The sequence below is a fragment of the Sceloporus occidentalis genome, unplaced genomic scaffold (assembly GCF_023333645.1).
Source record: "Sceloporus occidentalis isolate IW3139 unplaced genomic scaffold, rSceOcc1.0.p SCAF_54, whole genome shotgun sequence".
Lineage (NCBI taxonomy): Eukaryota > Metazoa > Chordata > Lepidosauria > Squamata > Phrynosomatidae > Sceloporus > Sceloporus occidentalis.
In genome coordinates, this window is record NW_028317034.1 from 4,934,904 (window position 1) to 4,961,061 (window position 26,158).

The 26,158-nt window shown below is 39.7% G+C and overlaps 2 protein-coding genes across 2 annotated transcripts in view; one reads left to right on the top strand and one right to left on the bottom strand.

Annotated features, from left to right (window-relative positions):
* Window positions 1–500, top strand: part of LOC149288046 (centrosomal protein of 85 kDa-like) — a 62,919-nt gene extending 62,419 nt beyond the window's left edge. Inside the window, exon 13 of the mRNA XM_089492175.1 lies at window positions 337–500. Within this exon, the coding sequence (XP_089348301.1) occupies window positions 337–500 (164 nt within the window). The remainder of the gene's footprint in view (window positions 1–336) is intronic.
* Window positions 501–16,423: 15,923 nt separating this feature from the next.
* Window positions 16,424–23,508, bottom strand: LOC149288048 (uncharacterized). Its single transcript, XM_089492176.1, has 8 exons — window positions 23,230–23,508; window positions 22,289–22,562; window positions 20,749–20,886; window positions 18,636–18,893; window positions 17,813–17,904; window positions 17,359–17,540; window positions 16,964–17,133; window positions 16,424–16,599 (listed from the first exon to the last, which is right to left on the bottom strand). Exons 1-8 carry the CDS (start codon window positions 23,506–23,508, stop codon window positions 16,424–16,426), a joined length of 1,569 nt encoding a protein of 522 aa, XP_089348302.1.
* Window positions 23,509–26,158: the final 2,650 nt, after the last annotated feature.

Genomic DNA, 26,158 nt, shown 5'->3' on the forward strand with positions numbered 1-26,158 from the left:
CTGTTCAGTGTTTTTCTGGCCACCTTATTAGATATCTCCCGACAGTTAAAAAAGTCCAAATCGGGACCCTGTGTTGGCTCTGGGTGGGGATGTGGTTGGGATGGGACCACCCGCCCACCTTGTGTTGCTCACATATATTGGGGCTGCAGGAAAGATCTGTGAGCCTTGGATTATACAGCTCCCTGGGTCAGTCTGGGGAGGTGAGAGAATCTCCTTAACTGGCCCATAATGCCCACTGCCCACAAAATCAGGACTGCAGGGCAGTGCCTTAAAGTCACATTTAAACAAGGACACTTAGGTTGTATGTGATTAAGTAACCCTGCCTGTTTTCCACAGCTGCTAACTGCTTCTCCGAAGAAAATGAAGCCTGCCATAGCACAGAGAGCATTACTCAGAAACTTCTAGAAGCCCGCCAGTTACGGAAAGATATTGATGATCTGAGGACTACATTGTCAGACTGCTATGCTCAGGATATGGGAGACAACTGCATTACCCAGTAATGTGCGTGGACATCAGACCTTCCTAATAAATGCTGCTTTGTTCGTGTTCCTTGCATTTCTACTTGGGAGCCATATCTGAACCCGTTTTCTATGCACATCTGGAGAAGCAGAGATGGTACATTCTAAGACGCCTGCTAATCTGGACACATCTCTCCAGTATGAAAAGAACAAGGAATAGTCCTGACGTCACATTTCATACAAACAAAATACTGAATGTTCGCTTCTGTTGTGAATGTTGATGTTTCTCCATGAAATAATCTATGGTGTTCCAAACAAAGAGAACCACACGAAGATATAACGTCCTTACCAGCCAAATGTAAGGAACTAAAGTTCCAACCTACGCTAGCCCTTCAACACAGAGTGTATCAAATGTCAACTCAGCTGCATTTTGAAGATTGCAAGACAAATAATTGACACAATTAACCTTTTATGATGGGATTTTTCACTAATTGCTGAATTTAGACCAGTATATAACTTGAAAATGGCAATTCAACCTGCCCCGTCCCCCAGTTGAATCTTCTTGACTACAGTAAGGACTCAACCCTTGGTGAACGTCCTTGAAGGTTCAAGACTGGCCCATCAGCCCTTAGTGAATTGACCTCAGAGTATGTATAGGATGAATAAGTATGTGATTCTATATATGAATAGTCCAAACATATGAACACCGCTTAAGGAGGAATGTTTAGATGAACCCAAAGGGGTCTTAGTAACCAGCCAGTTTGTGTACTGACCGCTATATGCTAAAATATCAAATTGTATAGTACAAATACATAATCGCCAGATCACTTTTCATTTTCTGATGGGTCACCTTCATTCAAGGGTGATTTGTAGGTGAATTGAGGCGAGTTGTGTTTCACTACTCATTATGAAGAGTGAACCCTGGTAACTTTCTGCTGAAAGAAAATGTCAAATTGGCCCTTTTCCCACTGGGCTTAGAACTAACTTGAAGTTTGTTCACCTTCATTTGAGGCTTCCAAACAATTGAACTTCCAGATGTCATCTCAGTGCGTAATCCCTTCCTTCTCGTAATGTATTACAAAGAAACATGATGCTAAAAGATAGGGCTGTAAAGATTATTGTGCTGTTATTGATTTAAACCAGCAAAAATGCAATTGCCCTATTTATAAAAATGCATCATTCATCTGTGAAACACACTATTAATCGGTTACATTTTTCATCCTTTCATAAGTTACATGTCACTGCAAGCATTTGGTGAAAAAGAAACTGAAAAATAAGATATGAGTTCCTCAACAGTTCTACCCGAGGGAATTCCAGTTGGTAGAGCAGAAGGTGCTTTTCTTAGGAAAACCTCAGTTCAAGGCATATTAACGACTCTTCTTCTTGACCATCGTCTTGTGAATGATGATCTCCTTAAGTGTGTAATCAAGATAAGATGGGAAAAATAGCAGCAAATTATGGGGGGGGGGTGATTTCCATGGGATGCCTTTGTATGATAAGTAGTTAGCTGTCCTTGACTGGATTACACTTGCAGAATGTAGCAATCGTCTCTTGCATATTGGTTTGAACAGATTTACTTGTTAACAAATCAAGCCGAATCCTTTCAGATCATTGGTAGTCTCTTGGTGGCTCCCTTACTGTTTAACAACAAGTCCCACAATCCTCCAGTCACTGTCTTGGAGTGATTTTGCTTGCACTGAAATGTCTTCCATATAACAATATTACAGTATTATATAAAATGACAAATACACCATGAGGCATTGGAATACTGTGACATGCAATGATATTGTTGTATTTTGTATTTGGGGGCAGGTATTCTAGAAGTACCTTGGTAGGCAGAGCCCATGCTTTTAAAGCCCTTGCTGACAATACATAAATTAAGTCGTCCTTGATTACTTTAATACTCACATGTCACTTGCTGTTTAGTAAAGTAAGTAGAATCCTTGTATCACCAGTGTACAGTTATGAAATATTTAATTTTGCTTGTAAAGACAATCCTCCTCAACTTTATGTCCACTTTTCTATAGCTAGTCCCTTCTAGTCAGTATGGAGGGTTTAGGAAAATGGTCACAAATTGCTTATCGTTTAGATTTCAGATAGGTCATCCCTTCATACCCCTTATATCAGGGGTTCTCAAACTGCGGCCCTCCAGCTGCTGCAGGACTACATCTCCCATACTCCTCAGCCAGCCCCTTAGCTGAAGGAGCATTATGGGAGATGTAGTCCTGCAGCAGCTGGAGGGCTGCAGTTTGAGAACCCCTGCCTTATATAAACCCAAACATCTGTTTGACTGCAATATCGGGACTTGTATTTTTAATCATAGGTCGTGTGAAATGCCCTTGATCTATTTGGTGTTTGCTTTGATCTCCAATTTAATGGAGTAATCCAGGGATTTTAGGCATCGTCCGTATGTTCAGAAAAACCAAATGGTAATATATGTATGAATGTGTGAATACAGTTACTGACTTTTTTATTACAAGTCCAATTCAGAGTGTATCATTTGTCCCAATAAACAGAACACGTATAAGCTGCAGATATGTTTTAGATGGAAACAATACACAATGCAGTCCACAAAATAGTGTACATAATAAGTTAACCATTTTCATGTCGGACAACCCCCCCCCCCCCCATTTCACCCTTTCTCTAGAGCAATTCTTCATTTTTGTCCCCTTTGACTATTTCGCAATCAACTACAGTTTGATGTTTGGAGACATAGCACGTGATCAATTACATAGTATATGGTTCTAGAAGTATAATTAAACACATTCACAAAAAACAGGTACAGAGATAACTTTTCTTCATCAGATACACTTTTTGGAATTTAATAACCACTAAAGGAACAGCTCTATTACATACTTTAAAGCCTAATTATCAAGCTAATGTATATTGACCTTATGATATCAGGCACTGTCCCATACTTCAAGTCCAACGTTTAGAATTAAACATGTTGCAGGTTAAATGTATTGCAGATCTTAAACAAGTTCAAGTTTATATGCGTGGGAAGCGTGGAAATTGAAGGAAACGTGTCCAATGGCATTTCCCAGATTAACATAATACTAATAGCTGATACTATTACAGTCTCCGGTCCTTGATCAAATAGGGTGAGACAGCCTTGACATACCGAATACTGCTTCTTTGCACTTATAGTATACAACTGGATGTCTATTGTGTTGAATTACCATCCTTATAGCTGGCCATGTAATACACAATATACTGCATACATATTACGCAATCCGATATATAGTATAGAGGTTTGTTATACAGTGCGATTTCGTTAAAGACCTGCTATAACATATACAGTATAGTGCATGTTTAGAAACCTCTACAGTTTACTTATACGAGGTGTACAATAAAATATGCTCTTAACCCGAACAAGCGAGGAGACCGTCGGCAATATTAATCTCAATTTTTCTTTGTGCCTTTTTGAAATCTGTATTGACTTTGCCCCTTTTTTGTTCAACAAAGATAATGTTTGCGCCTCATTTCTAATTTTATTTGATTTTTATTTGCAGAAATTGTGGAAGGAGATAGCACGATTTTGCATTCTGTTTATTATTGTATATATATATATATATATATTTCTTTAAATGTATAAATAACTTTGCATTTGGGTGTTAGAAAATGGCTATTTATGTGTTACCAACACTTGGCTGTACGCAGAAAGTGCTGTTGGTTTGGAATATTGTTTTAAAGCACACGGGGTATTTTCAATGCTTAATTGCGCTAGGTTCTGTTGGTAGACTCCTTATGATACCTCATGTATATACAGTTGTGATGTTATTAACTAGAAGGAGCCACTGGTTGGCGACCCGTTTATGCCTTTCACTTTTCAAAGGCGGTATTCTTATTATTATATTTTTTTTTTTGTATTTTAGATTTACAGCTAGAATTTTGAATGCCAAAGTTCTATTTATGAGAAAAGAATCTTACATTTTAGCAAATAGCTCTTTTTTCACTGGATTTTGTTTATGCTTTTGGATATGTTATTACCGAGTAAAATGCATTTTGTTACAAAACACAGCGTCTTTGTTTTTTGTGAACCTTTAGGATCAATACGCAAAAATAAGAAATATGATATGATGCGCCTAGGTATTGGAGGTATAGTCTTCATTAACCTCTGCGTTTTTGTGTGTCCGTATGTCAGCATAATCATTCAGGGACTTACTTTGTAAATGTGATCACTAGGGCTGCAACAACTAATCGATAATAATCGATAATGAAAATCGTTGCCAATGAATTTCATTATCGATTATTGATTTTTATCGATTATAAAATGAGGGTTTTTTCAGAGCAAATGCTCTGAAAAATACCCCTCCTTTTATAATCCGTATAAGTGTGACTCACAGCAGCAGTTCCTACTCACAGTTCATCCCTGCAGTCACTGCCGATTGGGCCGCCCACTTCCTTTTTCCAGTCCCTCCCTGCAGTCACTGCCGATTGGCTGCAAGGAGGGACAGGGAGAAGGGGGCGGGCCAATTGGCAGTGACTGCAGGGAGGGACAGGGAGAAAGAAAGGGGTGGGGCCAAAGTGCCAATTGTCCCCGCCCATTTCCGATACCGTCGACATGGCTCAAGAACTCATCTGAGTATAAAATTAATATTTGGGCTGGTAAAAGTTAGGGGCAGTTATAGTTAATGGGGTGTTTAGGGTTAATTTAGGGGCAGTTATAGTTAGTGGGGTGTTTAGGGTTAATTTAGGGGCAGTTATAGTTAGTGGGGTGTTTAGGGTTAATTGTGGTCGATGGGGTCTTCAGGGTTAATTTAGGGGCAGTTGTGGTTGATGGGGTCTTATGGATTAATTTAGGGGCAGTTATGGTTAATGGGGTTAATTTAATGCTGGGGACTGAGGGTAATTTAATTAATTAAAGTTAACTTAAGGTGCAGTTAGAGGTAAAGGAGGCAAATTGAGGGGAATCTAAATCCTGGGGGCAGTGAAGATCAACCCTGTATTTATTTATAAAAGTATTGTGTCTGTGAACAAGTCTGCAAATATATGAGTGCACTATGGCATATCGGGGGGGTATACAGCATACCTTGGGAGGACGGAGTGACATATCTGGGGGTATGTGGCATATAGGGTATATATGGCATATGTGGGGAGGGCAGTGTGGCATGTCTGGGGGTATGTGGCATGTCTGGGAGGCAGCGTGGCAAGCCTGGGCTCAAATGTGCATAACTGGGGGGGGGGGGTTGGGAAATAAAAACAAGAAATGCAGTTTTATCAAAGTTTTTTTATTCTGCTGTTTGTTTTTTACATCCTACGTAACTTTATTAATTTATTTTAAATAAATTAAATTTTTTCATTTTTTATCCAATTAATCGATTAATCGAAAAAATAATCGGCCAAATAATCGATTATGACAATAATCGTTAGTTGCAGCCCTAGTGATCACTTTGTACAGTTTTAGTGGTACAGAACCTGCACCATTTTTTCTGGCAAAACAACTGTTAATTAAAACAATGTAACGATATAGGATATCGGGGATTAGCAGTTTCAATAGAGGTTGTGTGCATATACATCATGAGCAAAAGCAACAATTTAAAAAAACACAGTAAGTAAAGAAACCCAGTGTATTCAGCATTTTTTGGCTTTTGCTGGAGTAGGTCTCTTATCTTATTTGGTATATCTTGAGCACGGATAATACGACATGGCAGGGACAATGTTCCATCATTCTTTACAAGTGGTTGAATCAAGACAGGGTCAGTTGAGTTAGCGCTAATAACATTAAAAACTTGATTGACTTGCCAGCACTTGACTTAGTCAACTTCAACAGGAGCTTCTATACTCAAAAAAAAAAAAAATATATCAACTTACTGTAAAACCGTAGAAGCTGTCTGTTGTGCAGGTATGTATGATGGGGAGTGCTAAAACCTCAGGTCAAATCACTTTTTTAAATAACTGCTGCTGATAATTACAACAACAAAATAAGAAATTCTGCATTTCACTAAGGCTGGCTCTACATTTACTATCTCCTACTGCGTGATGTGATATGTCCACCTACAGGTTTAATGACCCCAATCGAACTGTAATAACGGTACACGTTAGTGATAATGCTTTGATACAATACATAATATAAACACAAGATACGTGATTGATCCTGATGTTTATCCAGCTATTGTGCCATTGTGTTTGGGGAAGCACAAAAGCGGCTTCTTTTATTCCGTGATCTATGCATCCGCAACAGAAAGGCCGGCCTATTCACCGCTAATTATTATACAACATTGACACAGCCCAGTTTATATCACAGATTCCCCTAGGATAAAATGGGTGCCCCCATAACCACAAGGGAGCTTTTTCCCTGCCTTGGAAATACCCTGAGAAAATGGCCCCCACAATCTTCCTATGCCCAGACACTTGAATAGGGCTAATATCTTGACCTAAGAATAATTTAAAAAGTAGAAAATGTTATAGTTACCATCAGCTTCCAGTGAAAACCATAAAACATGATACATCTGGATAGTTTAGATAAAATATTCAATTCTGGGGGGGGGGTGTTCCTTACTGGGGTCCCCTTACACTTTTTTAGAATTTACATCATATCTCCGTGTGGCAGATTGACCTGAAAAAAGGGGACAATTGCCCCTCAAGCTGGTCCTAATCCTTTAAAAAGAGGCAGAGCTTAGGGGGTCATGTAACAAATTACCTATGAAGATAGACTCCAGCCAAGGTATGGAGGAGAGTGGGGGCTTTTCTTACCCCCCCCCCAGGGCTAGGAGGTCCTTACCCGTAACTTCTTTTGAATGTTGCTAACCACTGATTCTGTGAACTAGACTTTTTATTCAACTATTACCTCCCACTACGTGATTCTATTACCTTTGTAATGCATACAACAGAGTCAGAAATAAAGCCATAGCCGTAGCCAATTACATTTTCCTGCATTTTGATTGAAAATTGTGTTGTTTTTTTTTTACTCTAAATGATGTCTTATTTCATAAAGCAATATGCCCTGTGAACATACATGTTGTTACTAGTAGTCTTTGTGTTCTCCCCATACTCCTTCTGTTGCATCGTTGTGATCTGTCTCATGAACAATGTAATCAAAGCCTTTCTCATTACCTAGTCTACAATCCAATCTAGAAAACATATTTCAGATTGTGGAAAAAGTCCAATAATCAGCAGCTTTTCATTTCACTGCATTACACTGTAAATAGCGCTAATTAGAGCAATTTGATGTCCTGCAACAAAACATAAATTAAAACTATTTGAGCAAACGGAAATATTAAATTAAGTAATGCTGATCTGAAATCATTATAGAATGATATACCGACTTTATGTTTACAATCTTTATCATTCTGTTTATCTGAAAATAAAGACTGCTATTTATGCAAAGGTCAGCACTGCATTTTTAGAGCAGCTATTAGTAATACTACCAGTTTGTGTTAAGTCTCTTGGGGCAATTATGTATATATTTGTATCATTATTCTTATTATTTATTGATACATATACCTCCATTATATTATGCAGTGCTACATTAAAAAAGCCATATGGGATCTCCTAGTCTCCCTCGGCAGTTGTTCTTTCAGGATTGTGTCGCATTAACCTGTTCAGTGGACTAATGCGCTATTGGCAAGATTCAATCTTAAAGCCTGCCAAGAGAAAAAACACTGACACCATGAAAGTGTGCACCCCAAGTGCAAATGCATGCATGCGCCTCCAGGTGGTGCTGTTTGTCATGATGAGTCTCAATGTTTCTTAATAAAGTGGAGATGCTTACGCTGAAGGCAGATTTAAGAAGTCCAGAGCTTCTCTTTGAAAGTTTAGGGGGAGCTAAACATTTTACCTAACCAAGTTCACTTAGCATTATGAAGGACTATGACAACACATGATTTACATATGCATAACAGATGGTGGGATCATCACTTCTTGCTGGAGAGAATCACTGCAGTTGTCTTTTTATGTAATCCATTGATACAGTAGACCTGTCATCCGCAAATATGTATGTGACAGGGGCCACTTAAAGTAATATGTATATATAAAAACATACACTTACCTATACCCACCAACATTTTAAGTCTCCAGATTAGGACACCTGTGTGGGGGGGGGCATGGCTAGAGATAGAGAGAGGTTTTGGACAGATCTAAGATGGATGTGGTCATGACAGGACCACCGGTCTTATGTGCCCGCTATACTGAAAGAACCATATAGTGATCTCCCACACGGGCCCTGGATCTCCACTGTATGTAAAAGTGGTTCCAGTTACTGTCCGTTATGGCTGTTGGTATTCCTTGCTTGCATATGCGCTCACCCAGCCTGCCTCCTGTTTCATCACATAGTTACATGGTGCAGAGGTCTGTGACCACTCAGAGACCATGTTTGTAATTTGTATCCCTATGACGTCAGTACGAGATGACATAAACAAAATAGTGGCCCATTTAATATCTCAAAAACTTTTCACTTATACATTTGGTAGCCAATTTGCTTGCAGAATGTATAGGTGAAAAATGAGTAGGAGCACTCTTTAGGTGGATGACTCCACTTCTGGTGACAGACCAATGGTCCTAAGTGTGTGTGACTAGACTTCTTTGTATATAAATTACATAAAAATGTATTTATAGCGCGCAAGCAGATTCTAAATTTCTATTACAAAAGGAGTCCATAGATGTGCATACATATGTAATCTGAAGACATGTCTTGTGGGAGTTGACTGCCCCTTTAACAAATGGACAATAAAAAGAAATGTTCTGTTCTATTCTGCTAAAACAGACACTTTATGTATTATATATATATATATATATATATATATATACACACACACACATATATATAACACTGTACTTATCAGCAATGCTTTCTGCTAAACTAGAATTTCCATAAAAACTGGATGATTTAAGGTTGTTTTAACCAGCAAGCTTGTGTAATTGAAATTCACAAGCCTTCATCTTCTTGATCAGCAGTTGGTCTTAATTGCTGTTAATCAGCAGAGTGTCTTATCATGTTTTGCAGTACTGGAATCAGAAAAAAGTCAACTTAATGTCTATTTATGAAAGGAGACCCATAGAACTGCTTAAAGTGAATGTACTGCACTCCATACTGAAGGTGTTACAAGAGGCACACGTTTACATATACAAATGTCACAGTGAACCTCATGTTATACAATTAATTTAATTGTCCAATTCAAATTTATGTTAGATTGTAATGTTAATTGGTTGTTAAATGTTATGCTATCGCAGAAAAAAATGATAGGTGCTTGTTTAATTCTCTGGGGTAGATTCACTGAATGGAGAGTTGGTAAGAGAGTTGCACTTTTTAACTCACTGGCTCGGCTATTCACTAAGAAGGGCAGTTTCTCGAGAAACAAGGCACAGTTATTCATGGGGCCCATCACAGATTGCTCCTTGAGCCTGCAACAATCACAATCGCAGGGGTAACAACTGAGACTGGGCCCGCATGGGCCCACTGCTTACCCCTGTGTTGCTGGCATCTCAACCTCTCTTGTACTGCCCATGGGAAGCAGGAACACAGCAGGGTCACATTACACCCCATTAAGTGACCCTGCTGCATTCCGGCTTCCTCTGGGTGGTAAAAGAGAATTTGATCATGTAGTGTGCAAGTGCTACAGAGAAATCTGCAGGTGAGGTAAGGGGTTCAGGATGGAATATGAGTGAGTATGTATTTATAACTGTGCAATTGCAAGCTGGGGCAAATATGGCACAGGGAGCTCTTTGTGGGCATTCAATCTGGGTGCTGGACAGGTCCTGTGGATACAATCTGGGTACCAAATCTAGCCTGTGTGACCTGTGATCTATGTCTGCAATGTTATGTTTCCATGTGTTGTTTATTTGCTCTATACCTGAACCTATATGAGGGAGGAAAAGAGAGGTATGACACAGTAAAGGAGGGGACAAAGGGACTCGAACAGGACACCTAAACATCTAAAGCTGGCCCTGATCACGACATCCGTTTAATGTCACTTGCCAGACCTGCACCATTCATTACCTATGTGATCTGCATAGTATTGTGCTCCTCCCCCTGGATGTGTGGCGTGAGGACATCTCAAGCGGAATCACATTAGGGTCAGAAGGAGGGAAGACCGCACTGGCTCTTACAGTCTCCTAATCGGCAGAGTCGGTCAGCCTCTCTCCCTGCAGCAGAAGCTCACTTGGGCTAGACCTTTATAATGTATACTGAAGCCATGGAGCTGAAATACAACTCTCCCTTTAGTGAACAGACCCCACTGTATTTGAGAGGAAAAAATCCTCACATATATCTGCTATCAGGCTTCCTCTAAAAAAAACTATCCTGGCTACACATATGCATATTTATATATATTTATTACCAAAAATCTCTGCAACCAAATAAGTGACTTATAGAAGCTTTCTAAAAAGAATGAAAACCTATGTAATATATTAACCCCTTAAATCTTTTATAACATTCCATGCAGGGCCAGCCCAAGACATAATGCCGCCTGGGGCGAAGTTTAAAATAACCCCCCCCCCCGGGGTTCATTATCTACCCTTCCTCTCCCACCATCCCCCCCCCCATTGTACTTCACTTACCTTTCAGCAGTCCTGCGGCGAGTCTCTCTGCTCTGCCACTGTGTGCCCTGCTTTATTGCTGAGCATCGGAAATGATGTCATATTCTGGAGCTCAGCATTACAAGCCGGCACCGAGAGAGTGACACCCATAATCAAGTCTCTCTACCCCCTCTCACTATCTACCCCTCACTTAACTTGTAGAAGTCCTGCAGTGGTCTCTGAGCGCGCTGCTTCACTGCTTGAAATTCCGGCACCGCGACCAAGACATTGAAGACAGAGGCCACAAGGAGGAGGGTGAGGGGCGCCGAGCGGTTGCTGAAAACGTATTCCTGAGCGACCGCTTGGTGCCCCTCTCTCTGTGTCAATCAGGGCTGCAGAATACCAGTTGGGGGGGCACACGGGGGGGGGGGGTAATTAGTTTTGTGGGTTTTTTCACATACATTGTACTTTATGTATGAAGTTACAGCTCCTGGTATATGTCACTGTCAAACAACAGCCAATATGTGTTCAGCAACACCTCCTGAGTACAGTGATACCACCCATGCATAGGTTTGTCAGGTGGTTTGGGGGCTAAAGCGTCACATTTGGTAAGTGCACATTTTTTTAAAATTTTTACATCTGGTCAGTCTAAGCCAATGTGCTATTTGGGACATCTTTAAAACCGGCCAATTCAATTTACTATATCAAACCATAAATTGTTTTCAAATAGACACCCCATTGGTATTTCAAATGCTAGTATTTTAATTCTTTCCATGCCAGGATTTTGGGGAAGATACACCACAAATGTTATATGTTTGGAGGTTTTATTTTTTATTTTGTTGGAACTGGATGGTTCCCTGGTGGTGATGTCAGTGGAGAAATACATTTACATGCTACCAAATTTCTATATATTTTTAACTATTTTTATATATATATATATATATATATATATATATATATATTAAATACATTTTACTAATCACACGGTGATTTGAAAGCTGGGCTCCATTGACTTGCATGGTTGAAGAGTTCTAAGGCGTTCTCTTGGCAACTTGTTAATTTGTTAGTATGATGGTCTTTAACTGACCATTTTTTCGTGACATGTTGTTAAGGGGATAAATTAAAATATTTTGGCCAGCTACTTTAGTGCCTATTCCCATCGCAAATTCATGCAAAAATTTCATTACATACTTAGAAAGACGAAGATTGGGGACCTGGTATCTACTGTGGCTTTACCACTTTTGGAGCACCAGATCACTTTGTCCGCTTTGATGCGGATGGAGTAGATGACGGGAGGAGCTCAAACCTTGGGCTCCCAGCCTCTTAGCTGAAAGAACATTATGGGAGCTATAGTCCTGCGACAGCTGGAGGGCCACAGTTTTCTCTAAGAACATGCATTCACAGTATCTCATATGAAATATGAATCCTATAATTTTGTAACACTAAATATCAGGCCACGGAGTTGTGCTCATTGCAAATAGGCGCTATTGAGCTAGAAAAATCCATATCTTAAAATACAAGAGTGCGACATTTAGTTGTATGCACATTCAAACTTGTTCTAGTTTGCCAAATTTGTGAAGACTGAAAATATTACCTTGTGTAAAAGATGAAACAATACAGATCGACAGTTTGATACCATAGGATAATTTCCCATGATAGCTAGGCCCGTAGCCATGGTGCATTGTTCTCGATAAAGGAAACCGCAACATGAAATTAATATATGTTTGCGTCTATGAGACGGAAGCTATTGTAATTTATACACAGCAGCTTCAGGGTTTCACGTTGGATTGTATATGGCAATGGCAGAACTCCTCCTAGCGATATAAGTCTTCAATACAGGGTTGGATTTATGTTCCAGGCACATTTGTGAGAAAGCAACAGCAACGTACCTGAACCGCCACAAACCTCCCACATTAAATTGGCAACATAGTAAGATGGGTAGCTTGCAATTGTTAAGGCTACTATCAAGTCAGACCCAGTCCTACATCATACATTGATGTAGCTCTTTAACCCCTTAAGGACAATGGGCGGTCCCAAAACCCATTGAAAACAATGCATTTTGAGCATGTACATGTCATTAAGGGGTTAAATACATTTTTTAGAACCAACATATGCGTATTCCAAAAATAATTTGTTCTGTGTAAATAAGGTGTGCTTTGGATGATGGTTACACTTTCTCAATAATAATAGTGTCTCTGTTATGCCTTCTGAAAATTCAATGCAATTTATTTTATAAACAAAAACAAGTTTAAACTTATCAGCCCGGTTTCAAAAGACATATAGAAAAAAACCTATCTACTGAAGCCGTAAGCAGTGATCACATCTTGCCATGTTTCCTCATGACAGCACACTCTGCAGGCAATTCCCAGGTGAAGGTAAGATACAGAGCTGGCTTGCAATCTGCTGCATAAAGCACAGCTTGTTCACCCCAATTCTTTGTAGAATCTTTGCAGAAAACCACAATGATCAAAATACTCATTGATGAAGAACAACCAAACAGTCACCGAAAGCATGACCCACGCAAGGTTGGAGTCATGAAATCGGAAAGCTAGCTTTTGCTAATGTCAAGGGATTATAGATCATGCTAAATTATAGATCATGCTAAATTTACAAAAGGTAAGTAAATGTGTCCTCACAAGTTTAAAAAGCATTCTTCGAGATCACTAAGATGCGTGAGCCAAACTGAATTTATCGCAGGCTTATTCGAAGAGGAGAAATTTAGAGATGAATGGACCAAGCTAATGTGCTTGGCCTGTCAAAAGGTAACCAAGCACTTCTAAATTGTGGAACACTTACAAGTAAAATTTGGACTCTTTCCTAGATAATTTTATGCAGCACTGTGATGAACCTATGCAGACCCGAAGACCCTTCTAAGAAAACAAACAAAAAAACAATTACCTTATTGCTCTATATCTGCAGTACAGTGTGGTCTGGTTTTCATTGCAGTTTAGTCTGCTTGAAAGCAGCCAGTCAGCAGTAAGAAAGCACTCCCATTCAAATAAATGTATTCATTTAATATTAGAATGAGTACTTTGTGCACTGCATAATTAAAACCAGCACTGTGATTAAATTCATATTTGTGTTCACTAGATGGCATCATTGCAGGTCTGAAAGTCCCCAGTGACACACAGTTCCAGCACCATGTTGGGTTAGTATGATGCATGGTTTTCCCTAATTGTCCCAGTCTTTGATCACAGAGACAAGTGCCTAATAAATCACATTTGGTGTTGCACGGCCACCTAAATAGGGCTGAAAGTTCAAATTATTGATTTCAGCTGCCAAAAGACAAAAACAAGATAAATTATGCCTTGTCTTCTTATAATCATATCTTGTTTGCTGCCTATGTACACTTAAGTGGCACCTGATGAGACTCAGTACAAAAGTAATCATATTCCTTGTTTGACCTTGATGTGAATCAAACCAATGAAAAGTGAACATTGGGTCTTCAACAAATAAATGCAGTAGAGAGAGGAAATTTAGTGGGGAGATAAAATAAACCCCGATCATAACACACACAGCCGGTTTCAAATCATTTGTGAATTTGCATTCTGAATTGAACAATATCGGTAATATTCTTGGTGTCCGAGCTGGACTCCACCCGATCTAAAGCAAAATTTTATTTATGTATTTTTATATCCATAGTGTCTTGGCAATCAAACAAAAATCTTAAAAGTAAGACTGTAAAATAGATTGCAAAGTTGTGTTGGTTTGAAACGGATCCGGCGAAAAATGGAAAGTAGAAGTCAGCATGGAGATAAAGGCCAGCAGGGCAGGTAAGATTCATGGTCTTTTCAAGGAGATAGTAAAAGCTACAACTTTGTATTCTAATGGCACACAATCCCTTACTATAATAAAGCAGCATTACAGCAATAAAATGATCTGGCTTAAAGTTAAACTATATAACCATTTAGATCTCTAAACCAGGCTCTGCTTGTGTCACAATACAACATAAATATCAAAGAATTATCATTAAATAAACCGTTTACAGCTAAGATGTGACACTTTTCTTTTCAACCATAAACTATTTGTCGTGGAGGAAAAATAGAAACATTGATGCACCAAGAACCCAGAAAGATTAATTAGGACCAGGGATGGACAAGTCTATGTGGGTACCACAGATGATTATCCAACCATGGTCATCATAGACAAGCTGTTCACATAAACCCTTTCCGTCCATACTCTTAGAGCAAGTATGCTTTATGCTTGTGGCGTATGGCTGATCTTGAGGTGTCTTGACCGCAGGAAGATTTTATGCAGAATGATAATGGTCACTGTTAGCACGATGAAGAGGTTTAACCCATTAAGGACAGAGCGGTTTTTATTTAATACTCTTTGTAACAACGGTTGCTTTCACGGTTCTTGCGGCACTCATGTTTAGCTGTAATTTTCCTCTCATGTACTGTACCCACACAAGCAGAGCAATCTTAACAGCATTGTAGATCCTGGACAAAGCAATGCACTGGGCCCCAATCAACAGAAACATGTGTGCATGCATGTAAGGGAGAGCAAAGGAGGCCTAGGTGGGCAAAATACTATGTAACACATGTGACAGACCTCTCACTTGTTACTCTTGGGCGTGGCACTTTTTTTCCCATGGCTTTGACATCTGATCAGTCTGTGATCATGTCCTATTTGGGACATTTTGGAACCTAGCCAATTTGATTTACCCCATCATATCACACATTTTTGAAAACTAGACACCCCATGTGTATTCACCAATATCTTTCCAAGATATTGATGCCAGTGGAGAGCTACTACAGTGCACCCTGAACTGTGAATGCATTGATGGGGGTGTACTTATTAGAGCCCCTGGAACGCTTGGCTGGTGGAGAGTATACAACATATCTCTGCTGACGAAACCTAACCTATCCTGCAAGTTAAGGAGCTGGGGAAAGGGCAAATGCATAAGGAGGAGGAATCTGATGAATTTCACAATACAGTTGCAGAGGAGGGGGCATTAACTTTGATACATAGATAACCAAGTATACCATCTAAGTAAAGGGATATTGCAGCCTTCACATCCAGACAAAATCCTATTACTCGTACTTAGAATCCCACAATAAACAGACTATGGAATCAGATGTAGAAATAGGCATTTATTGCCATGAATAAATGTACAGTCATTATGCCTAACATTTCTAAAAGCTTAAGTTTGCTTAACCCTTTGAATTCCAAAGATGGGCCACATATTACTTTGTAATCTATAGTACATTAATATAGCTTTAACAGTGTAAAATACCAATTTAATGCTAAAATATTCATGAGAACAGACTTGGTTAACATTGTCGCAAAATAAAACAAAAATAAAATACCAAATCCTTTTGTGCATAGTTTAAGCCACCGTTTACAGATTTTAAAAGCCCTAAATATTAGGATATGTATTACAATACAAAGGCATTCATTTACAGTTGTGTAAAAGAGCAAGCAGTCCTATAAGATCTGGCTCTGAACAATTTACTAATCTATACCTTAAAATTCGATTAAAAAAATAAAAATAAGAGCAATTCTAGTTAAAATCCTGTGGATACTATACTACAACTCTCAAAGATCTGAGAGGAAAAGCTTGCATATGCACATTCATAAACAAAACCCTTCAAGGCATCCATGTACAGCTGCTGGCCAGAATGCAGATACAACCAGATTAATCGGCTCAAGTAGGCAACCATAGTATCCCCATGCAATCTCTCTGAAAGAAGAATAGAGGTTTAAAAATTAAGATTTTGCAGTTAATTTGACAGTAGTTTCAAGCAGACCAAGGACAACACAACTGAAATTTTAGTTTGGTAGCACAAATGGCAATACATGTAAAGGGACTCATGTCACAAAGAATGCATATTAAAGTACTTACAAAGAACGTTGCACTGGCTTTTTATGGCCATTGAACACCAGATTTAGAGGGGACACTCAGCTATCCTATTAATGGGCATATGATGTCTGGAGTGTATGTTTAAAGGTATGGCAAACATAACAGCCATGTAGCTAGATACAATTTGCCAAATGGCACTTTATGCCAAATTGGCTACAAATTACCAACATGCTAAGTTAATTACCTTCTATGAGCTTTGTCTCATACTCCAGTAGCTGGGAAAGGCTGTCTGGCAGGAGGTTCCTTACCCACATGTTCTCTTCCTGAAGGAGCCAGTTACTTATTAACTGTTTCCTGAACAAAAATCCTTTGATTTGCTCCAAATAGAAAGGATCCCCTGATGCCATGTATAGTCTGAAGGGCAAATTAACACATTAGGGCAAAATCCACTGCTTTTGAAAATACACCCAAATTTGAACCCAATAATGATTTCTTTTTCACTGAAAAAGTCATGCACTCGCTTCTGAAAAAGGAGACAAAACAACCAAAGTGGACCATGTAATATAAATATATCCCTGAAGGTGGATTGAGGGAGAATTAAAAAAAAACAAAAAACAAAAAAACAAAACAAAAGCCTACCTGTAGCATGGCAATGCATCTATAAGCTTCCAGTTAACGTAGTTGCCAGCTGTCTCTTCAAGGCTACATATTCTCAACATCTGAACTTTAGCTGCTGCCCAGAATTGGTCATGACTAATCAGAGTAACCTGCATTTCAGGTTTTAAGACTCTATATACACCTTCCAGAGTGTCTTTGTAGATCTGTAGGGGGAAGGATTAGACCATCAGCCCAAACAAGGGAAGAGGAAAACCTTAGGATGTGCTCACTGGAGAGGTCAAGACTACCGTTTTTAGATCAATTTAATCTTTCCTGTAAGATGCCCATCGAGTTGTTTGCGATTCTATGTGTAAACTACAGTATTGATTCATATACAACATTTAAGGCAAAGGTTAGCGTTGGTCAGTCATGGTTTGAAGTTCACATAACTACTATATTTACATTTGCTTTGTTAGCAGAGAAATTGTCCAGATACCTTCTTTTGTTTAAATCTTCCCCACTTGCGCCCTAAAATCCAGGCCAGTAGGGATTTGCACATAGAGAAGTAGTTTTCAATAGTCTGGATACCTAGAGAGAAGTTAAAGTATTAACAAAAGTGCTAAAGTACCTCAATAGACCTTAATGTATCAAGCCTTAGATGAAAAAGGAAAATTGATTCTAAGGCTAGGGTTGTCTGATGCAGTCTAGCTCCCAAAGGAGATTTTGCTCTTTGAAAGGACAAAAATGTGGAGGTGCAACTGTTACAAGTTAATGCATACGTCTACAGAACTACTGTCTGGAAAGCCAGTTTTAAGCCATCTGCACACAAAGCTATTTAATCAGGTAGAAGATGCGAAACAAGTACAATTTAGATCAGACTCATAGTATGTGCTATTTACAGAAACAGGTCAGTGGAACCTAAGAAATGACACCTTGTGTGAACTCTACTCAACCTGTGAATCTAAATCAATGCCACATCAAACGGATACATATGATTCCCTGGATCATCTATGAAAGCTGGTTATCACATAGCAGGAGTCTGCCATATACAGAATGATTATAGGAGGAGTCAGGGGGTAATCCCCCCCCCCTCCATTGTTGAATATGCAATTAAACTTGACATTGCATGCAGTGTGAAACCTGCTTTGGGCTGATAAATAAACAGAAACAGTTTACAAGGTTATTACAAGAGTATCCATATTACAAAAGCTGCATGACTGATGCAACAAAAAAAACCCAGTCACTTCCATTTCATATAACCACATTCGAGATTTGTTTTCCGCGTGTATCAGTTACAAGACAGACAAGTTTCACGTTACCTATGTTCTCTTCACCATTTGCCAAATTGCCATTCCAGAAGTCTTCAGTGATGCAATGAAGAGAAGCAAGATACTGTATGTCACATTGTGTGGAACCCCAGGAAGACACTTTCCTCTTATCAAACCTTTTCCACCAGAGGTAGATTCTCTGCAGCTGCCTGGCACATGATTTGGAAAGACCAAACAGCCAATAGGAAAATAACCACTGGAACCGAAAGCGATTATACTGGACAAAGAGCCACTCCAGTTCCTCATGGCCTGAAATTTAAAGGGGCAGTGCAAAAAAGTTATACTCCTATTGAATGCAGCATGTTCAATAATGTATGTGTTAGAGAATTAAAATATACCAAGGGAAGTTGTTTGTGTCCAAGTAAATCAATGTCCTACTATACTACAACCTTGGTCTCAGACTATGTTCAAGTTTCGATAGATAAGGAATATGGTATACAGAAGTCAGAGTTGGCACTGATGATTCCGAACACGTCAGAAAAATATCACTGATGGTCAAACGCCAACAAGTCTAATTTTATACTAGAAACACCTCACCATCTCAGTAACTGGGAAAGCAATTTACAGTATCCTTCAAGTGACTCAAGTGGAATGCAGTTTGATTTGGCAGTTATTACACAAGAGCCCTTCAAGTGCTTTAAAGAAAAAGGCAGAATACTCACTGCTAATTCTAAAGTGCAACTTCATATTAATATTTCAATACGACAGGATATTCTATGGATCATTCATCCACAGCAAAAAGCGCAGTTATTTGAAATTGAAATCATTTCAGCCAGGTAATTGCAGCCATAGACCACGCTCAACCCATTTCTACAGCTTCTTCGCAGCGAAGACAAGCTTTACACAAAAGCCCTTGTGAACCCTTATACTACCGTATCTGTACACTAGAGTTATAGAACGAACTGTATTGAAGTACCCTTCTTTATGGAATATACCGTATTTGCTCGATTATAAGATGGTTTTTTTTTAGTTTTTTTTTTTTAGCAAATGGTCTGAAAAATACCCCTCGTCTTATAATCGGGGTCGTCTTATAATCAGACCTCAAATAGGTCTGACTGAGACGACTAAGATCCAGATCCCCCGCAGCTGCAGGAGACCTGGATCCTCCTGCCCCCCCCCCCCCCCCCACTTACCGGTACTTCTGAGTCCCCTCCGGGGAACTCTGATAGCCAGGGAAGGTCTGCGCGATGGACGCAGACAACCCCCGCTGCTAGCCACACCTCCTTCCGGCTGCAGCGTAAGTGCGTGGGATCTACACGCTGCCCTGGCTACATGATAGGGAAGTCAGAAGCGCCGGTAAGTTTGGGGGGGGGGGGCATAAGGCATTTCTGCAGGCAGAGTGCTCTGTGAAATGCCTTTTAACCCCCTTAATGCCACTCTGCCTCCAGAAATGCCTTTTTAACCCTTTATACTCCACTCTGCCTCCTGAATGCCTTAAACCTCCCTATATGCCACTCTTCCCCATAATATGCCTTTTAACCCTCTAAATGCCAGATATATATAGGGGTATAAGGCATTTCTGGAGGCAGAGTGGCACATAGGGGGTCAAAAGGCATATCATGGGGCACAGTGGCATATCATGGGGCACAGTGGCATATCATGGGGCACAGTGGCATATAGGGTTAAAAGGCATATCATGGGGCACAGTGGCATATAGGGGGTATAAGGGATTTCTGGGGCAGATGTGCATAACGGGGGGGGGCAGGTTGGAAAATAAAAGGAAATAAAACCAAAATATTTTTCTCAATCATAGCTTTTATTAAGAAAAAAAATAGTTTAGATGAATGAACATTTACTGGTAAAACTTTTCCTATAGGGTCGTCTTATATTCAGGCTTTTCCCCCTAAATTAATATTCATATTTGGGGGGTCGTCTTATAATCGAGCAAATATGGTAATTGTCATTTGGCATGTACCAGCTAGTCCTGCATCCTGTCAAGTGTTGAGACCAACATCCAAACAGTGACCCAACAGACATGTGCTACTAGTAGAGTTCTTGCACATTGAGCAGGTCTAGTAAAGATTTACAGTGAAGCACAGGAATCATATTTTCCAAAAGAAACCCCCCCCCCACACACACACATATTTACCAACAAAGAACTTACACTCTGAGCTCATTTTTTGAAGTACATGCAACTGGACCTTTGCGTAAGTGCCATGTTGCTGAAGTGCTAAGCTGTGCAGTTCCTTCCAGTCATATTTGAAAACCGAATGTTTTGTCTCTTCCAAGGATTCATCCGTCACTGAATATGAAGACATTACAGGCAGAGTGAATTGTAAATGATCAAAGCTCTACAACTCAGGTAGACAGAGATTCTAGCAGAGATTAAGGATTGCAGAAAGCGTGACTCTGTTCTACAGTTCCCAAACTAAGCATCTGACATTCAGGTTAAAACCACATAGAAGCCGTATCCAGCAGAGTAAGCCTGCGTGGAATTAACTATTGCTACAAACCCATGAGACAGAATATTAGCCATGCCATATGAGCCCTTCACAGCACATAGACACTGAATATGCAACTTTATATAATATAAATATAATATTTAATATATTTTGAAACTTGTTTAAAGGCATCATGCTAACCTAAGAGCTTTGCTAGTCCCAAATCATCCTGTACTTAGATGCTGACTTCAAGTATTAAATGTGCAGGAGAAAAAGCACATTAAGTCTGAAGAGGTCAGATGAGAATAGACTTGTGAAGAGAAGGTAGTTGCACCCCAATTCAACATACCTTTCCAAATTCAATTAAGGCAGCTTGTAAAGCATAAGCTGGAAAGCAAAGATATTAAGGTTTATGTACTGCGTATGTAGGGACACTGAATCCAGTCTGTCTGGATAAATGCTAAACAGTCATGGGGAAAGCTGGCCAGAGGACCTACTGATCAAGAAGGTTCTAGGAATCAAATAAAGCTGCAACGAGAATGCCATCAAGTGCAGTCTCCAGATAAACATTGGTGTTCTTCTCAAAAGCCAAATAAAAATTGTTTTATATAGCACCATCAAATTCCATAGCGATGTACTGTACTTAAGCTCAGACAAAAGGCAAGTGTTAGTATGGTTTGCTGGATAGAGTGTGTACAGCTTTTAAACTGTACAAATTATTTTTAGACCAAGGCGACGGGAGCAGTTAATTTCCCCTTAAACATACTACTGGTTTCTCTATTGTATTCTCAATACAAAGAACATTGCTGTATGATTAATGATCACAGGGATTCTGGCTTGGGTTTGTCCACTTTTTAGTACACTCTGCATTATTAACATGGTTGTCATTTTCCTAACATAGCTCCTGCATCTCCTAGGCCTTAATGAGAATACTTGACTTCGCATATGTGTAAACCAAATCAGAGATAAATGAAAAAATGATTTAGTGGCGGAACATTGGGAACGCGTGACAGTTCCACATCCCTTGAAGCCATGTTTCCGTGATGACCACAAAAGATCAGCAACAGTCCCCAAGAAGCTCTTTATACTAAAAGGGCAGGAGACTTAAGTTTCGTCAACATTCATTTTTGTAAGAAAGTAAAAAGGGATACTTTCTGACAGGCCTTTCTTTTTAAGAAAGGGGGAGGTGAACTGTTGCATTAGGTGCCTGCATAAGATTAGAAGGAATGTCACATGGATAACATCTCAATTTATTCATACAACCTTTTTGTTTTTCATCAAGGAGATCTTTCCTTAATCCCCAGATGTCTTCTATGTCGTAATCTGCAAGCTGGATTGGTGGAAGAGGAACCATTTCTTCTAAAATGAGCCACTGCATCCAATATCGTTTAGGTGGTATCCCTGAAAACAACAAATCCTGCAGGGGTCTGTTGTAAGGCAGGGTTTTATACAGCTTCCCCCATATATACAAGAGCTTAAAAGCTTCCTTTTGGGTGTAGGCCGCATCTGTGGTCCTGAAGTCCGAGCCAAAGGAACTCTGTGCAAATAAAAAGTAGGGAAGAGGTGAAATAGAAATAACCATGACAAAGCTATTTGAGTACAAGCAAGTGGTATAAAGCTACTCTAAACAAGACAAGACCAAAGATTTATGGTCACAAATGGGCAGATTAGAATGGCTCAATGGGTTTTAGCAGCCATCAAATTCTATCAGGAGGACCCTCAATACTACTATAGACCACCCCAGGCTCCTGTTTCATAGAGGACTCTTATCACATTGTATAGGAAGACCATGAAGCCAAGACAGCAGCCTAAACACCACCATCCCCAGGATCACCTGTGTGTGGAGCAAGAGTGTACGGAGTTAAAAACAAACAAAAAAAAACACAAGACAGTATTAAACATTCAAATCTTCCAATGTATGCATAAATATTAGTCTGTATGGGAATATCAATTAAAAACGTCACATGGCAGACTCACACCACCACAAGCTCCCTTAGTAACGACCTAGTGATAACTTATATGCATACCATGTGACCAAGCCTTTTGAACCATCTATACGATACACACATGCCAACTCGACAATGTCACGATTTAACACACACACACACACTCAAATGTTTAGAATGCAGCTATGGCATTGCTCGAGTTTCAGTGCACATCCCACTTAATTGGCCCCACGCAGTGCAGTAACCCCAGTTACCCACCCGGCAGTGCGCGGCCCACAGACTGTCCGTGCTGCAGATCCTGTAGAGAGTGCTGCAGGCCGCACCTGCTCTCAGCAATGAAAACGGGTCCAGGAATTCCATTAACAGCAGCAGGACCTCATCGCTCATTTCCAAAATACACCGGGAGGGGGCGCCCGTCATCTCTTTACCATCTAACGCCTTCTCGCATTCCTGCGGCTCCCAGCGCTCAGTAGTCCGCGGATCCATAAAGCCGGATAACCACATATCATATCGCTCCGCGCTACCGTCCCCCTCCATCCTGCCAAATGCTGCAGCTAATTTAATGACCCAGCATTCACCTGTCGCTAATAAAGTGATGGGTTGTACCAATATTAACCTCGCCGGGGGGGGGCAGATTGAACGTTTATAGGAAATTACAGGGATTATTTATCATCTTCTGTATGCCACAAACTGGACCTGTAACATATCGTGGCCCTTGTGGTTTTAGAATGGTAATGGACACCGCTATTTTATAGCAGCATTTATAAAGGCACCTATTCGTTATCACAGTTCTTTGTTTTCCGGAAGGCGGCCTTATATACTTTTATTCTAACAAATAATGCAGTTTCTTTGTTTGTATGTTTCCTCACAGGGTTAACCTGCACCAGACCTAAGGTAGGAGAAGTAACCATATCTGCTGGGCCACGGGGTAGGGGGCAGCATGCTGTACCTGTGGGGTAATAAATATTGGGTACACTGAATCTTAACCTCGCTAGTATTGACTATGCCTAATGCGTTAACCCCTGGCATCCCGTGCCACCCATCTTTGACTCTCACCTGCAGTTTATCTATACAGGTATCTGGTTCCATATGTGCTTTGCCTACTCCACTCAGTACCAAACTATATGTGCCTACACCTGAGCCTCCTCACTGTTGATATCATTTAAGTCCACGTCCTCTTAGCTTGGGGATCAACTCCTTGCTAGATAATTCAGGGCTGAAGAACTTCTGCGGTGGGTGCTCATTCGATGTTGGCTGTCGTGATGTCAGTCTAAGGCAACCTCCTTGAATCTTTAAATATTATTTCACAAGACTGGTAATTTTGGTCATAATGTAGAAAGTATTATACATGAACTACAAGTATAATTTAATGTCATAGCTATATGACAACTATTTTTGGTGATAATTGCACATGATAATTGCAAATTTTGATTTGTATGAATTGCAATTTTAACAAAATTTGAATAATTAAGCAATTGCAAAGTATGAATCCCAAAAAATGAGGAGGGACCTACAAAAAAACAAATGGAAACAAACCAAAGAGCTCTGTTTCTTTCACACTTACCCACTCTCTCATTCATCCTCTCTTATGCTCTCTCACACTCTGATTCACTCTCTCTCATTTTCTCTCAGAATGTCTCCATACCTTCTCTGATGTTGCATCTTTTCATTCTTCTTGTTCTTCGTCCGCTTCATCCTCCAATTGGGGGAGAGGATGTGCCCAGAAGCTCTAACCATTACCATAGTGTGACAGTGGAGAGGATTGTGGATGCACATGATTGTGCACTCAGCCCACACAACAGGGACAGCTTGCTGTTTTTCAATGACAGATGCAATACAGTTTTTTGTCATCATTTTGTCATACTTTAAATTGATCCCATACTCCGTTGGTGGCTAGCCCCATGTGCATAGATAGTCTTGCCCCCTATTGAAGTCACGCCTCAGGTTGTATACCCTTAGCTTATTAGATAGACATTATTGAATTGTAGACAAGGTTCCAATTGGTCAGTATTGATCACAACAACCTGTAGCCAGATAACGTATGTCATATTTATCTGCTCCGTATTTACTGCCAAGTATGCATGGAAAAAGGTGGGGCTGTTCTAATTTTTGTAGTTATATATACCACTTAATCCATGCAAGGGCATAACTTCTTAAGACATGTTAAAATGCATTGGTGGATTGTGGAGCTGCGATTGATTATGGTAATTAAAAAAACACATATGAGTGACAATTTATTGTTATCTGTTGGCTGCATTTAGCAGAAAGTTGTATTAACATATCTAATTTACTCTTTACCTATTTAAAATCACCTACAGCCTTTACCTCCTTCAGTACTCCCATTCCTATTTGTATTGTGTTTGTATTTTAAACACATATTTTGTCTTATTTGCTGGGATTTTTGAACAAAAAAACATAATTTAGAAGATGTGCATTGGTAAGTCGGGGGGGTGGCATTTTAGGGAGGCAGAGTGGCACTTCTTGGGGGCAGGTGGGCATATCTAGGGGGCATATAGCATATCAGGGGTTATAAAGCATATTAGGGGCAGAGTGGAATATCTGGGACAGAGTGGCATATCAGGGGTTATAAAGCATATCTGGGGACAGAGTGGCATATCAGGGTGCAGAGGGGCTTCTGTATAAGTAAGTAATAAGCATTATGAATTAAGGGGGGGGCCTTAAAATGGCTATTGTTTTTCTGTTTGTATATAACAAATGCTGACAAACTGTATAATAGATACCAAATATGATAAAATACATGTATGCCTCTTCATTAGATAAAATACAGTTTTACTAGTCCACTAATGTGTATTTTTTCTTTAAAAATATTTTTTTCTTTAAAGTAGCACCAAACTTTAAGGGTGTGGCCTATATTCGAGCCAATACGGTATATGAGTTCAATGTACAACTTTACTTAAGTTAATGCTGACTCATATGTTTTTTCTGGCCCTCACAGGCGGAGTGTAGCCTTATGTGTTTTCTTACTAAACTTTGACTCTTTTGGAGGAGAAAATATATAAGGCTACTTTTTGGTGCAATGCTTTTCTTGTGATATCATCATAGTTATTACATAGTGCTTTTGTTGGGTTACGATAAACGTAGGCCCACCATGTAACAATGCTTAAAAAATATAGGAATAAGCACACACTCTGGGGTTTATTTACCAAAGATGAGTTATCAGGAGTCA